General features: G+C 43.0%; 1 protein-coding gene across 1 annotated transcript in view; it reads right to left on the bottom strand.

Annotated features, from left to right (window-relative positions):
- Window positions 1-16,109, bottom strand: part of LOC139417626 (IQ motif and SEC7 domain-containing protein 1-like) — a 92,619-nt gene extending 76,510 nt beyond the window's left edge. The window contains exon 1 of the mRNA XM_071166834.1: window positions 15,940-16,109. Coding sequence (XP_071022935.1) covers window positions 15,940-16,007 — 68 coding nt within the window. The 5' untranslated portion in view covers window positions 16,008-16,109. The remainder of the gene's footprint in view (window positions 1-15,939) is intronic.
- Between the last annotated feature and the right edge of the window lie 621 nt (window positions 16,110-16,730).

The raw sequence follows: 16,730 nt of genomic DNA on the forward strand, positions 1-16,730 counted from the left end.
AGCATTCAACTCCCCAGTTACGACATGAGGATCATTCAACTCCCCAGTTAAACCACGAGGATCATTCAACTCCCCAGTTAAACCACGAGGATCATTCAACTCCCCAGTTAAACCATGAGGATCATTCAACTCCCCAGTTAAGGCATGAGGATCATTCAACTCCCCAGTTAAACCACGAGGATCATTCAACTCCCCAGTTAAACCACGAGGATCATTCAACTCCCCAGTTAAACCACGAGGATCATTCAACTCCCCAGTTAAACCATGAGGATCATTCAACTCCCCAGTTAAGGCACGAGGATCATTCAACTCCCCAGTTAAGGCATGAGGATCATTCAACTCCCCAGTTAAGGCATGAGGATCATTCAACTCCCCAGTTAAACCACGAGGATCATTCAACTCCCCAGTTAAGGCATGAGGATCATTCAACTCCCCAGTTACGACATGAGGAGCATTCAACTCCCAAGTTTAAGACACAAGGAGCATTCAACTCCCCAGTTAAGGCATGAGGATCATTCAACTCCCCAGTTAAGGCACGAGGATCATTCAACTCCCCAGTTAAACCACGAGGATTATTCAACTCCCCAGTTAAACCACGAGGATCATTCAACTTCCCAGTTAAGGCATGAGGATCATTCAACTCCCCAGTTAAACCACGAGGATCATTCAACTCCCCAGTTAAACCACGAGGAGCATTCAACTCCCCAGTTAAACCACGAGGATCATTCAACTCCCCAGTTAAGGCATGAGGATCATTCAACTCCCCAGTTAAGGCATGAGGATCATTCAACTCCCCAGTTAAACCATGAGGAGCATTCAACTCCCCAGTTAAACCATGAGGATCATTCAACTCCCCAGTTAAGGCACGAGGATCATTCAACTCCCCAGTTAAACCATGCGGATCATTCAACTCCCCAGTTAAACCACGAGGATCATTCAACTCCCCAGTTAAGGCATGAGGATCATTCAACTCCCCAGTTAAGGCATGAGGATCATTCAACTCCCCAGTTAAGGCATGAGGATCATTCAACTCCCCAGTTAAGGTACGAGGATCATTCAACTCCCCAGTTAAACCATGAGGATCATTCAACTCCCCAGTTAAACCACGAGGATCATTCAACTCCCCAGTTAAGGCATGAGGATCATTCAACTCCCCAGTTAAACCACGAGGATCATTCAACTCCCCAGTTAAGGCATGAGGATCATTCAACTCCCCAGTTAAACCACGAGGATCATTCAACTCCCCAGTTGAGGCATGAGGATCATTCAACTCCCCAGTTAAACCACGAGGATCATTCAACTCCCCAGTTAAACCATGAGGATCATTCAACTCCCCAGTTAAACCACGAGGATCATTCAACTCCCCAGTTAAGGCATGAGGATCATTCAACTCCCCAGTTAAACCACGAGGATCTTTCAACTCCCCAGTTAAGGCATGAGGATCATTCAACTCCCCAGTTAAACCACGAGGATCATTCAACTCCCCAGTTAAACCACGAGGATCATTCAACTCCCCAGTTAAACCACGAGGATCATTCAACTCCCCAGTTAAACCACGAGGATCATTCAACTCCCCAGTTAAACCATGAGGATCATTCAACTCCCCAGTTAAGGCATGAGGAGCATTCAACTCCCCAGTTAAACCACAAGGATCATTCAACTCCCCAGTTAAACCACGAGGATCGTTCAACTCCCCAGTTAAACCACGAGGATCATTCAACTCCCCAGTTAAACCACGAGGATCGTTCAACTCCCCAGTTAAACCACGAGGATCATTCAACTCCCCAGTTAAGGCATGAGGATCATTCAACTCCCCAGTTAAACCACGAGGATCATTCAACTCCCCAGTTAAACCACGAGGAGCATTCAACTCCCCAGTTAAACCACGAGGATCATTCAACTCCCCAGTTAAGGCATGAGGATCATTCAACTCCCCAGTTAAACCACGAGGATCATTCAACTCCCCAGTTAAGGCATGAGGATCATTCAACTCCCCAGTTAAGGCATGAGGATCATTCAACTCTCCAGTTACAACACAAGGAGCATTCAACTCCCCAGTTTAAGACACAAGGAGCATTCACACACGTCCCTACTTCTAACTGTTGTTAAACCCATCTTCAGATGGCGGCTACATCTCCCTGTATAACTAACCAGATTGCATCCTATTTCCTATATAGTGCATTACTTTTGACCATGGCCTATAGGTAGCAATAGGCTGCCATTGGGAAGCAGCCCATACTTCACTATCACAGTGAAATTCATAATAAACACTATAAGAGCAAACCATTGAATTAATTTGAACTACCATAATAAAACAACAACATTAGTCCATTTGTGTTCTGTTTATTACAGTTCTGGGCATTAAAACTGTGAATAATAAAGTTAAAAACTACAACAGCCCAAAACAATAAAGATCATTTCCTGGTGGATAATAAAACAAAACAAAAGTAATGAACTGAAATTAAAACAAATAAAACTGCAAAATCAATTGAATTAGCGTGCTGTGTCCATTGTGTGGATGCCCTCTGCTCAGAGAACAGAACAGACACAGAACAGAGCAGAACAGAGCAGAGCAGAACAGAACAGAGCAGAACAGAGCAGAGCAGAACAGAACAGAGCAGAACAGAACAGAGCAGAGCAGAACAGAGCAGAGCAGAACAGAGCAGAACAGAACAGAGCAGAACAGAACAGAACAGAGCAGAACAGAGCAGAGCAGAGCAGAGCAGAACAGAAAAGAGCAGAACAGAGCAGAACAGAACAGAGCAGAACAGAACAGAACAGAGCAGAGCAGAACAGAGCAGAACAGAGCAGAACAGAGCAGAGCAGAACAGAGCAGAACAGAGCAGAACAGAACAGAGCAGAACAGAGCAGAACAGAACAGAACAGAGCAGAACAGAGCAGAACAGAGCAGAACAGAGCAGAGCAGAACAGAACAGAGCAGAACAGAGCAGAGCAGAACAGAACAGAGCAGAACAGAACAGAACAGAGCAGAACAGAGCAGAACAGAGCAGAGCAGAACAGAACAGAGCAGAACAGAACAGAACAGAGCAGAACAGAGCAGAACAGAACAGAACAGAGCAGAACAGAGCAGAGCAGAACAGAACAGAGCAGAACAGAGCAGAGCAGAGCAGAACAGAACAGAGCAGAACAGAGCAGAACAGAGCAGAGCAGAGCAGAACAGAGCAGAACAGAGCAGAGCAGAACAGAGCAGAACAGAACAGAGCAGAACAGAACAGAACAGAGCAGAACAGAGCAGAGCAGAGCAGAGCAGAACAGAAAAGAGCAGAACAGAGCAGAACAGAACAGAGCAGAACAGAGCAGAACAGAACAGAACAGAGCAGAGCAGAACAGAGCAGAACAGAGCAGAACAGAGCAGAGCAGAACAGAGCAGAACAGAGCAGAACAGAACAGAGCAGAACAGAGCAGAACAGAACAGAACAGAGCAGAACAGAGCAGAACAGAGCAGAACAGAGCAGAGCAGAACAGAACAGAGCAGAACAGAGCAGAGCAGAACAGAACAGAGCAGAACAGAACAGAACAGAGCAGAACAGAGCAGAACAGAGCAGAGCAGAACAGAACAGAGCAGAACAGAACAGAACAGAGCAGAACAGAGCAGAACAGAACAGAACAGAGCAGAACAGAACAGAGCAGAACAGAGCAGAGCAGAACAGAACAGAGCAGAACAGAGCAGAGCAGAGCAGAACAGAACAGAGCAGAACAGAGCAGAACAGAGCAGAACAGAGCAGAACAGAACAGAACAGAGCAGAACAGAACAGAGCAGAACAGAGCAGAACAGAACAGAGCAGAGCAGAGCAGAACAGAGCAGAACAGAACAGAACAGAGCAGAACAGAGCAGAACAGAGCAGAACAGAACAGAACAGAGCAGAGCAGAACAGAACAGAACAGAACAGAGCAGAACAGAACTGTGACACCACTGAGTTCTATGTTGCTAATAAAGACACACAGGATTTAATTAGAACATTTGGTCTCAGGTCTTAATGATCCCTATCAGCAGTCTCTCACCCACTATGTTAAGACACAGCACGTCTATGCATACCGTCAAAACACATTTACCAACATTCATTAGTATTGTGGCTGAAACTGTGCACCAGTGGTGGAGATACAAGAGCCAGCGCTCGGCCTAGTTCTGTTGCAGCCCGCCTAATAGCAACTTGGCTTTAATAATTGAGAAAAAAAAAGGATATGGATTTGGGGAAATAATCTAGTGGATAATATTATACTAATCTAAAAATAGTCCAGAGAAAACACTAGTTAACATCTGAGTACAAGAGGGTGGTGGTGATGAGGACAGGTGGCTAGGGCTGGAGGAGGATGTAGCACGCAGAGAGAGAGAGAGAGAGAGAGAGAGAGAGAGAGAGAGAGAAGGGGAGAGAGAGAAGGGGAGAGAGAAGGGGAGAGAGAGAGAGATAGAGAGAGACAGAGAGAGAGAGAAAAGGGGAGAGAGAGAGAGAGAGAGAGAGACAGACAGACAGACAGACAGACAGAGAAGGGGAGAGAGAGAGAGAGAGAGAGAGAGAGAGAGAGAGAGAGAGAGAGAGCGAGAGAGAGAGAGAGAGAGAGAGAACATAAGGAGAGAGAGAGAGAGAGAGAGAGAGAGAGAGAGAGAGAGAGAGAGAGAGAGAGAGAAAAGGGACAGGAATCCTAACCGGATATTTGTCCCAATTTTCTTTCGGAACGTTTTGGACTCACTGTGGCCATGCTGCTCACAAACACAACAACGACAGCACATTGAGAATACACTGAGCTGGTAAATCTACTTCTGGAAAATGTATTCCTTCTATTTAATACCACAACAATTCCATGAAAAGCTACAGAATGACAAACCAAACAAATATGTATATTAGATGAGAGGTAGATGCATGTGGTTTCTGTATATCAGACTAGAGGTACATGGAGGTTTCTATCAGACTAGAGGAGGTTTCTATCACACTAGAGGTACATGGAGGTTTCTGTATATCAGACTAGAGGTACATGGAGGTTTTTATCAGACTAGAGGTAAATGGAGGTTTCTATCAGACTAGAGGGACATGGAGGTTTCTATCAGACTAGAGGGACATGGAGGTTTCTATCAGACTAGAGGTACATGGAGGTTTCTATCAGACTAGAGGAGGTTTCTATCAGACTAGAGGAGGTTTCTATCAGACTAGAGGTACATGGAGGTTTCTATCAGACTAGAGGGACATGGAGGTTTCTATCAGACTAGAGGTACATGGAGGTTTCTATCAGACTAGAGGGACATGGAGGTTTCTATCAGACTAGAGGGACATGGAGGTTTCTATCAGACTAGAGGTACATGGAGGATTCTATCAGACTAGAGGAGGTTTCTATCAGACTAGAGGAGGTTTCTATCAGACTAGAGGTACATGGAGGTTTCTATCAGACTAGAGGGACATGGAGGTTTCTATCAGACTAGAGGGACATGGAGGTTTCTATCAGACTAGAGGTACATGGAGGTTTCTATCAGACTAGAGGAGGTTTCTATCAGACTAGAGGAGGTTTCTATCAGACTAGAGGGACATGGAGGTTTCTATCAGACTAGAGGGACATGGAGGTTTATATCAGACTAGAGGTACATGGAGGTTTCTATCAGACTAGAGGGACATGGAGGTTTCTATCAGACTAGAGGTAAATGGAGGTAGAGGGACATGGAGGTTTCTATCAGACTAGAGGAGGTTTCTATCAGACTAGAGGTAAATGGAGGTTTCTATCAGACTAGAGGTACATGGAGGTTTCTATCAGACTAGAGGGACATGGAGGTTTCTATCCGACTAGAGGGACATGGAGGTTTCTATCAGACTAGAGGAGGTTTCTATCAGACTAGAGGTACATGGAGGTATCTATCAGACTAGAGGAGGTTTCTATCAGACTAGAGGAGGTTTCTATCAGACTAGAGGTACATGGAGGTATCTATCAGACTAGAGGAGGTTTCTATCAGACTAGAGGTACATTGAGGTTTCTATCAGACTAGAGGTAAATGGAGGTTTCTATCAGACTAGAGGTGCATGGAGGTTTCTATCAGACTAGAGGAGGTTTCTATCAGACTAGAGGTGCATGGAGCATTTAATTCAGACTAGAGGTACATGGAGGTTTCTACCAGACTAGAGGGACATGGAGGTTTCTATCAGACTAGAGGAGGTTTCTATCAGACTAGAGGTACATTGATTTTTCTATCAGACTAGAGGTACATGGAGGTTTCTATCAGACTAGAGGAGGTTTCTATCAGACTAGAGGATGTTTCTATCAGACTAGAGGTAAATGGAGGTTTCTATCAGACTAGAGGTACATGGAGGTTTCTATCAGACTAGAGGTACATGGAGGTTTATATCAGACTAGAGGGACATGGAGGTTTCTATCAGACTAGAGGAGGTTTCTATCAGACTAGAGGTACATGGAGGTTTCTATCAGACTAGAGGTACATGGAGGTTTCTACCAGACTAGAGGAGGTTTCTATCAGACTAGAGGAGGTTTCTATCAGACTAGAGGGACATGGAGGTTTCTACCAGACTAGAGGGACATGGAGGTTTCTATCAGACTAGAGGTACATGGAGGTTTCTATCAGACTAGAGGAGGTTTCTATCAGACTAGAGGAGGTTTCTATCAGACTAGAGGAGGTTTCTATCAGACTAGAGGTACATGGAGGTTTCTATCAGACTAGAGGAGGTTTCTATCAGACTAGAGGAGGTTTCTATCAGACTAGAGGGACATGGAGGTTTCTATCAGACTAGAGGTACATGGAGGTTTCTACCAGACTAGAGGGACATGGAGGTTTCTACCAGACTAAAGGTACATGGAGGTTTCTACCAGACTAGAGGGACATGGAGGTTTCTATCCGACTAGAGGTACATGGAGGTTTCTATCAGACTAGAGGAGGTTTCTATCAGACTAGAGGAGGTTTCTATCAGACTAGAGGAGGTTTCTATCAGACTAGAGGGACATGGAGGTTTCTATCAGACTAGAGGAGGTTTCTACCAGACTAGAGGGACATGGAGGTTTCTATCAGACTAGAGGTGCATGGAGGTTTCTATCAGACTAGAGGTACATGGAGGTTTCTATCAGACTAGGGGGACATGGAGGTTTCTATCAGACTAGAGGGACATGGAGGTTTCTATCAGACTAGAGGGACATGGAGGTTTCTATCAGACTAGAGGTACATGATGGTTTATTCCCTGTTTTTCTCTCTTGTGGGGAAGAAAATGAGGCTTGACCATTTTGGCCAATCAAAACATTGAAAAACAATCCTTAGATTTGTGTCTTCATTACGGCCCAATCCCACCACCTCAGCTCCCAATCCCACCACCTCAGCTCCCAATCCCATCACCTCAGCTCTCAATCCCACCACCTCAGCTCCCAATCCCACCACCTCAGCTCCCAATCCCACCACCTCAACTCCCAATCCCACCACCTCAGCTGACATAGACAATTCCACCACCTCAGTTGACATAGACAATTCCACCACCTCAGCTGACATAGACAATTCCACCACCTCAGCTGACATAGACAATCCCACCACCTCAGTTATCTCGGGCTCCCTCAGATGACAGGACAGCTCCTCTCCCAGCAGCTGGTGCCACCACCACGGCCCTCAAAAGGCCTGCTACCATCCACTGATATTATGGACAAACAGTACGGTAATAAGGAACAAACAGGAGGCATACCCATGGATAGATTGTAAAGAAGGTAAGGTGGGCTGCGAAACGTGTCACACACACACACACACACACACACACACACACACCTGTCAGTCTAAACGTCTCAAGGGTTTGAAACGTTTAAACGAATGGCGTTTATACACCGTAAGTCTCAGTGGGTCAAATCCAAATGATCCAACACAAGCAATCAAGAGCAAAACAAAACAGGCACAACGGTATCACTGACAAAAGGCTATTGAAAAGCTGTGTGACGGCATGAATGTGTCTGAAATCCACCTGCATCATGCATTTATTTGCGAGCACATAATTGAGATAAAAGGTAATGTCTCAATAATAATAGATATTAATAGATACATCTGCTAGCCTTAGAAACTAAACTACGGTGATAGTTTATCTCAAATGCGGACGGACCAGTGAGCTACATTTGGTCTGTCTTTCATCTTTAACGAGCTTCCCGACGAAAAGGCAGAGACTATTGTGAAACATTTTATTGTTTAAGTTTTGTAATTGGTCGGCGGGCATACGAAAGGGGGTCGCTAGCTGCCATCCCATTGGTCTAAACCAAACCTTTTTTCCTTTTTTTAATCTACAGAAAATACCCCATAATGACAAAGCAAGAACTGTTTTTTTTTATTTTTTTTTAATTGTTGCTAATTTATACAAATTAAAAAACTGAAATATTACATTTATATAAGTATTCAGACCCTTTACTCAGTACTTTGTGGAAGCACCTTTGGAAGTGATTACAGCCTAGAGGCTTCTTGGGCATGACACTTGGCACACCTGTATTTGGGGAGTTTCTCCCATTCTTCTCTGCATATCCTTTCAAGTTATGTCAGGTTGGATGTGGAGTGTTTCTGCGCAGCTATTTTCAGGTCTCTCCAGAGGTGTTTGATCAAGTTCAAGTCTGGGCTCTGGCTGGGCCACTCAAGGACAATCAGAGACTTGTCCCGAAGCCACTCCTGCGTTGTCTTGGCTGTGAGCTTAAGATTGTTGTCCTGTTGGAAGGTGAACCTTCGGCCCAGTCTTATGTTTTGAGCACTCTGGAGCAGGTTTTCATTAAGGAACTCTCTGTACTTTGCTCCGTTCATCTGTGCCTCGATCCTGACTAGTCTACCAGTCCCTGCTGCTGAAAAACATCCCCACAGCACGATGCTGCCACAACCATGCTTCACCGTAGGGATGGTGCCATGTTTCCTCCAGATGTGACGCTTGGCATTCAGACCAAAGAGTTCAATCTTGGTTTCATCAGACCAGAGAATCTTGTTTCTCATGGTCTGAGAGTCTTTAGGTGCCTTTTGGCAAACTCCAAGAGGGGTCGTCATGTGCCTTTTACTGAGGAGTGGCTTCTGTGTGGCGACTCTACCATAAAGACCATAACTATAGAGATAGTTGTACTTCTGGAAGGTTCTCCCATCTCCACAGAGGAATTCTAGAGCTCTGTCAGAGTGACCATCAGGTTCTTGGTCACCTGCCTGACCAAGGCCCTTCTCCCCTGATTGCTCAGTTTGGTCGGGCGGCCAGCTCTTCAAAGAGACTTGGTAGTTCCAAAGAATGATGGAGGCCACTGTGTTCTTGGGGACCTTCAATTCTGCAGAAATGTTTTGGTACCCTTCCCAAGATCTGTGCCTCGACACAATCCTGTCTCGGAGCTCTACGGACAATTCCTTCGACCTCATTGCTTGGTTTTTGCTCTGACATGCATTGTCAACTGTGGGAGCTTATATAGACAGGTGTGTGCTTCCCAAATCATGTCCAATCAATTTAATTTACCACAGGTGGACTCCAATCAAGTTGTATAAATATCTCGAGAATGATCAACTGAAACAGGATGCACCTGAGCTCAATTTCGAGTCTCATAGCAAAGGGTCTGAATACTTATGTAAATAAGGTATTTCTGTTTTAAATTTTTAATACATATGCAAAAATGTTACCAAAAAAATGTTTTCACTTTGTCTTTAGGGGGTATTGAGATGTCATTATAAGGCTGTAACGTAACAAAATATGGAAAAAGTCAAGGAACTCAGTCCAACTTTCAACTTATTCTTTAAAGTTGTCATAGTAGAATATACAAGGTCACATTACTAAATCGGCTAGTGCATCATCAGTTCCTCTTGTCGTGTCCGTCATTACAGACCTTAGAGAGATGTTTATAACTTGTCAGAAATGTCCAGATCAACGAGCCCACGTCAGCTCCCTTTTTTTATAAAAAAATATTTTTTTAGCCCATTGATAATGTTGGAATTTTTTTGTCACTCAAAAAAATCACATGAATACACATTAGACATGGCAAAATGTATAGAATTGCGCACAGAAAAATGTCTTTAAAACTGCAAAATGTTATTTGACATGACAAGATGTGTAGAATTGCAGGAAAGAAGCTTTTAAAACTTAAAAATTCTCAGTTTCTGTCATGAACGAGAGGGAAAAAGTTTAGGAATTCCCATAGACTGGAACTGGAGGTTCCACTTTCAAATCTACATGGACAAACTGTACACCGTATAGAGTCGATCTCCCCAAAACCAGAACCAAATCGTTGAGTGCGCTGCCCCCCCAAAACATTTTTTTTGCAACAAACTGCCCCCCCCCCAAAAAAAAATATTAGGGAACGTATTAGCAACACGCTGGCCCCCCCCAAAAAAAATTGGGAACATATTAGCAACACGCTGGGCAGCGAGCTCTTCTTTCTGACTTCAAAGCACTCTGCGCTCACTTTGAGCCGGCCAAATCGGACCTAACAAGAACAGAAAAGATCTACACGCATATTCTCATCGGAGTGACATCAATCAAATCATTGGCATGCAGATGCAGTTTGGACATTTCACCAGTAAAACATCAAGAATTATCATTTCACAATTGACAGTGACGATGATTGTGAAATGAGATATGCCTAACTTGGTGTTTGACGGTATTAAATTGATTTTTTAAACACAGGCACAGGCAGACGTTGTAGTTGGAGGATGCATTTTACGCATATTCTATAACGACAGGCTTTTCAATAGGCTACATCTGTAGGTACAAACTTTGATTGAAGAAATTAAGACATCATTTTTTAATTTTTTTTTTTTTAAATAGCTCCTTCTGCTTAAACACTAGTACTACAACACTGAACAGTAAGTCTAAAGAACCGGACTGTTGTGTGTCTCTTCACTATGAATTCAAACCGTTTCAACAAGGACAGTCTTTTGGTTGAGATCAAATTCATCTGCAACACATTCTCAGAGATATTAAGCTGGGATAACATTTGACTGGTGTGTGTGTGTGTGTGGGGGGGGGGGGGGGGGGGTTGAAATGCAAGCCGTATGCTTTGGATGCTTAGTCAAGCAGTTCTGAATTGGATCATTGTGATCTGAGCAGATGAGAAACGACAGTACAGGCACCGGCATTTCTTTTAAAGAAATAGAGAGGGGGGGGGGGTAAGGAGTGAGGCAAGAAGGCAGGCAGGGAGGGAGGCGGGGGGGTGGGGGCAGGCAGGGAGGGAGGCAGGCAGGCAGTCAAGGGAGAAAGGCGGGGGAGGTATGCCAGCAGGTAGGGAGGTAGACAGGCAAAGAATCAGAGCGGTAGAGAGGTAGGCAACAAGGTAGGCAGGCAGGGAAGGAGAGAGAGAATGACAGGGAAGTAGGGAGGGAGGCAGGGTGGGAGGGAGGGCGGTAGGGAGGCAGGTAATGAGGCAGACAGACAGGGTCGGCTGAGGCTCTGTATTGAAAGCCTTGCAGCAGCCCACACCAGCACAGATCATTAATTCAAGGTCACCCTCGAAAGCCTATAATGCATAATGATCACTGCCAGCCATGTTAGCATTGATTCAGTATTGGTACTATGTGTATACAGCCATGTTATCATTGACTCAGTACTGGTACTCTGTGTATAGAGCCATGTTATCATTGACTCAGTACTGGTACTCTGTGTATACAGCCATGTTATCATTGACTCAGTACTGGTACTCTGTGTATACAGCCATGTTATCATTGACTCAGTACTGGTACTCTCTGTATAGTACCATGCTATCATTGACTCAGTACTGGTACTCTGTGTATACAGCCATGTTATCATTGACTCAGTACTGGTACTCTGTGTATACAGCCATGTTATCATTGACTCAGTACAGGTACTGTGTGTATATAGCCATGTTATCATTGATTGTACAGGTACTATGTGTATAGTACCATGCTATCATTGACTCAGTACTGGTACTATGTGTATGTATGTGTATGTATGTATGTCATGTTATCATTGATTGTACAGGTACCATGTTGTTGTTACTCATAGTGTATCTATTAGTACTTTTTTATGACATGTTTTACTTTTCTATTATTTCTCTATTTTCTTTCTCTCTACATTGTTGGGAACGACCTGTAACTAAGCATTTCACTGTTTGTCCACACCTGTTGTTTACGAAAAGTGACGAATAAAACTTGATTTTATTTTATTTTAGAAAATCCTCAGATTCTTCTCTGCATTTCATGCTTTCAAGTTATGTCAGGTTGGATGTGGAGTGTTGCTGCACAGCTATTTTCAGGTCTCTCCAGAGGTGTTTGATCAGGTTCAGGGCCACGATTGGTGGACTGAGAGACATGAAAAACAGCTTCTATTTTAACCTCTCTAGGCTAGGGGGCGGTATTTTCACGTCCGGATGAAAAGCGTACCCAAAGTAAACTGCCTGCTACTCAGGCCCAGAAGCTAGAATATGCATATTATTAGTAGATCTGGAAAGAAAACATTCAGAAGTTTCTACAACTGTTTGAATGATGTCTGTGAGTATAACATAACTTATTTGGCAGGCAAAACCCCGAGAAAGAATCCAACTAGGAAGTGGGAAATCTGAGGTTGGTTGTTTTTCAACTCATTCCCTATTGATGATACAGTGGGATATTGGTCATGTTGCACTTGCTAAGGCACTAGATCTAGTCACTAGATGTCAACAGTCTTTAGAACCTTGTTTGAGGCTTCTACTGTGAAGTGGAGGCTAATGAGAGGGGAATGAGTCAGAGGTCTGCCAGAGAGCCACGAGCTGACCATGCGCGGTCACATGAAAGTTAGCTTGCTTTTCTACAGACAAAGGAATTCTCCGGTTGGAACATTATTGAAGATTTATGTTAAAAACATCCTAAAGATTGATTCTATACATCGTTTGACATGTTTCTACAAACTGTAACGGAACTTTTTGACTTTTCGTCTGCTCGTGCGTCATGAAGTTGGATATCTGGGCTGAACGCGCTAACAACAAGGAGGAATTTGGACATAAATGATGGACATTATCGAACAAAACAAACATTTATTGTGGAACTGGGATTCCTGGGAGTGCATTCTGATGAAGATCATCAAAGGTAAGTGAATATTTACAATGCTATTTCTGACTTCTGTTGACTCCAACATGGCGGATATCAATTTGGCTTGATTTGATTGGTCTGACCGCCGTACTCAGATTATTGCATGGTTTGCTTAAAGTGTTTTTGAAATCTGACACAGCGGTTGCATTAAGGAGAAGTATATCTTTAATTCTGTGAATAACACTTGTATCGTTTATCAATGTTTATTATGAGTATTTCTGTAAATTGATGTGGCTCTCTGCAAAATTACCGGATGTTTTGGAACTACTGAACATAACGCGCCAATGTAAACTCAGATTTTTGGATATAAAAATGAACTTTACCAAACAAAACATACATGTATTGTGTAACATGAAGTCCTATGAGTATCATCTTGATAAAGATCATCAAAGGTTAGTGATTAATATATATATTCTATATTTCTGCTTTTTGTGACATAATCGTTTGGTTTGCTTTCGTCGTAAAGCCTTTTTGAAATCGGACACTGTGGCTGGATTTACAAATACTTGTATGTTTGAGGAATTTTAATTATGGGATTTCTGTTGTTTTGAATTTGGCGCCCTGCAGTTTCACTGGCTGTTGACAGGTGGGACATTACCGTTCCACGTACCCTAGAGAGGTTAACAAGAAGTAAAGCTTTATTTTGGTGTATTGCACTTGTAATTGTATAAAAGTTAAATATTTCTAACAATTTAATTTGAATTTGACGCTCTTCCATTTCACCAGATCTTGTCAAATCGATCGGGATTTGATCCCTAAGAAGTTCATTAGACTGTTACAGTCACCACAAGCCGTCCTCCGCCCAGTACCCTGCCCTGAACTTAGTCACTGTTACTAGCCTGCTACCTCCCGGTAGTCTACCCTGCACCGTGGAGACTGCTGTCCTACGAATGCTGCCTTCAGAAAGTATTCACACCCCTTTACCTTTCCCACATTTTGTTGTGTAACAGCCTGAATTTTAAAATTGATTTAATTTAGATTTTGTGGGGTCACTGGTCTACACACAATACCCCATAATGTCAAAGTGGAATTACTACATATGTCAAATTTTTGTACAAATCAATTCAAAATGAAAAGCTGAAATATTAATAAGTATTCAATCCCTTTATCGAATAAGTTCACGACTAAACATGGGCTTTAAAACATCACAAAAAGGTGTATGTATTTCTCCCCTGTTTTCAGGGGCGTATGAATATTTCCTTTAACCTGTCACATATGGACTCACTCTGTGTGCAATAATAGTGTTTAACATGATTTTTGAATGACTACCTCATCTCTGTACCCCCACACATACAATTATCTGTAAGGTCTCTCAGTCGAGCAGTGAATTTTCAAACACAGATTCAACCACAAAAGACCAGGGAGGTTTTCCAATGCCCCTCAAAGAAGGGCAGACATTGAATTGAGCATGGTGCAGTTATTAATTACACTTTTGAGGGTGTATCAACACACCCAGTCACTACAAAGCTACGGGTGTCCTGCGGAAGGTTTCATTCTATTCCGGCAACTGAGTTAGTAAGGAGTCCTTCTTAACTCAGTTGCCGGAGAGGAAGGAAACCGCTCAGGGATTTCACCATGAGATCAATGGTGGCCTTAAAACAGTCACAGGGTTTAATGGCTGTGATAGGAGAAAACTGAGGATGGGATCAACAGCATGTAGTTACTCCACAATACTAACCTAAATGAAAAGTACAGAATATTTCGCCCAAAAATGTGGAAAAGCAATTCACTTTTTGACGTAAAAAGGAAGTGTTACGTTTGGGACAAATCCAATACAACACTTTACTGAGTACCACCCTCCATATTTTTAAGCATAGTGGTGGCTGCATCATGTTATGGGTATGCTTGTAATCGTTAAGGACTGGGGAGTTTTTCAGGATAAAATGAAACATAATGAAACATAATGGAGCTAATGGAGGCTCTCTAATGTAGGCTAGATGAGTCAACTAGTTAGTTATATCATCTCTAATGTAGGCTAGATGAATCAACTAGTTAGATATATAATCTCTAATGTTGGCTAGAGGAATCAACTAGTTAGATATATCATCTGATCACCTCATAGGAGGGCAAAGGGTCAGGTGCTCCAGCACTCCTAGGGCTCCATCTGTGTGCCTGCTGGAATCTCTTCATGAGTTCACCCTCTCATTTGGCTCACATACACTCACACACTGTCTCTAATAGATTCATTATTTTACTATATGATTATAAAATATGACTTGTGATTTATTTTTATTTTTATAAACAATATCTTAACCTCCATATGTCAGAGACATTGTAACACTTTCATCATGTAATGTGTTTTTGGTCCAGCACATACTGTACCTACACACCACCGGACAACTGTACAATAACATTAATGGGTGAAAGCTGTCAGTTTGTAAAAAAAAATTAAGATTACAACACAGAAAACAATTCTTAAATGTACGTGGTTGGATGCCTCATTACCCCTCCCCAACTGCCAACGGTTATCCAAATGGAGAGAGAGAGAGAGAGAGAGAGAGAGAGAGAGAGAGAGAGAGAGAGAGAGAGAGAGAGAGAGAGAGAGAGAGAGAGAGAGAGAGAGAGAGAGAGAGAGAGAGAGAGAGAGAGAGAGAACATAATCCAGTCACAAACTATAGCTCTGCTCTGCTCTACTGCAGCCTACTGTAGAAAGGGGTCGAAATTCGAGCCAGCACATCCTACAGGAGATCAAAAAACAAATCCCTTTTGTATTGCAGTTCACCACACCATATTGACCAACTGGTTGTCACCAAAGACCAATTCAATATGGTCCTTTATGTTATGCAATTATTTTTATTTATCACACCCATATTGTGTTTTTGGAAAATAAAATATGTTCAATGTCATGGAATGTAATAATTTGTTTATTTCTTGCGAATATTGCCGCATAATCTTTGACTAAACAGCGTTCTATAATACAACTAAAAAAGCGTTCTTACCAGTATATCAGCTTGTTGTTATGAAGAATGGCAGGGGTCTTGTCCGAGGCGCAATTGATGCACCACATTGTTGGTAACTAACTCACGTCTCGTCCGGGTGCATAAAAACCGTTATTCCGTTTTGTAGTTAATTTGGCTCGAACACGGACAGCCGCTCGTAGAGAGACGCACGCCAATGATTCGCCTCTGATAGCATACTTCTGTTATTTCAGGTAGAGAACGTCGTTAACTCAGAAGAGAGAAGAAGAGAAACATCGATAGTCCTCGGCTCAATCCCCTCAAACCTCTAATTCCCCATCGTCCTCTCTTCCTCCCTCTAATTTCTTTGAATCTCTAACGCGGCATTTTCTATCGCTATCTCTGGGCGCGCAGGGTTGCTGTCTGCCTGAGCAGAGCAGCGTGACACAGCAGTCACGGCAACAACACAACTGCTGCTAGTCTGATTTCAGGCTCCAGTCAACACTCTCATCAAGGGGGGGGGGGGGGGGGCTATTTTAATCTCTCTATGCTCTCCCAAATGTTTTTTTTTTTTTGGAATACATCCTCAGATGAAAGACACAGACACATATTATAGTCCACGGACAAATATCATCATATGATTAATTCATTTTAAACTAAGTTTAACGTAGCATCTATTTAGTTATTGCAGCCCTATACGCAATTTATTTTCTAGGCCTAGTCGACCTGTCCCTTCGTCTCAAAGACACTTTGCAGAGTGAAACATGAACCTGAACTGAAAGGCCTTGTCCCCTGCATGGCTCCTACTGACCACAGCAGAAGGTCATCATCCC

This window comes from Oncorhynchus clarkii, chromosome 9, assembly GCF_045791955.1.
Source record: "Oncorhynchus clarkii lewisi isolate Uvic-CL-2024 chromosome 9, UVic_Ocla_1.0, whole genome shotgun sequence".
NCBI classification, from domain to species: Eukaryota; Metazoa; Chordata; class Actinopteri; order Salmoniformes; family Salmonidae; genus Oncorhynchus; species Oncorhynchus clarkii.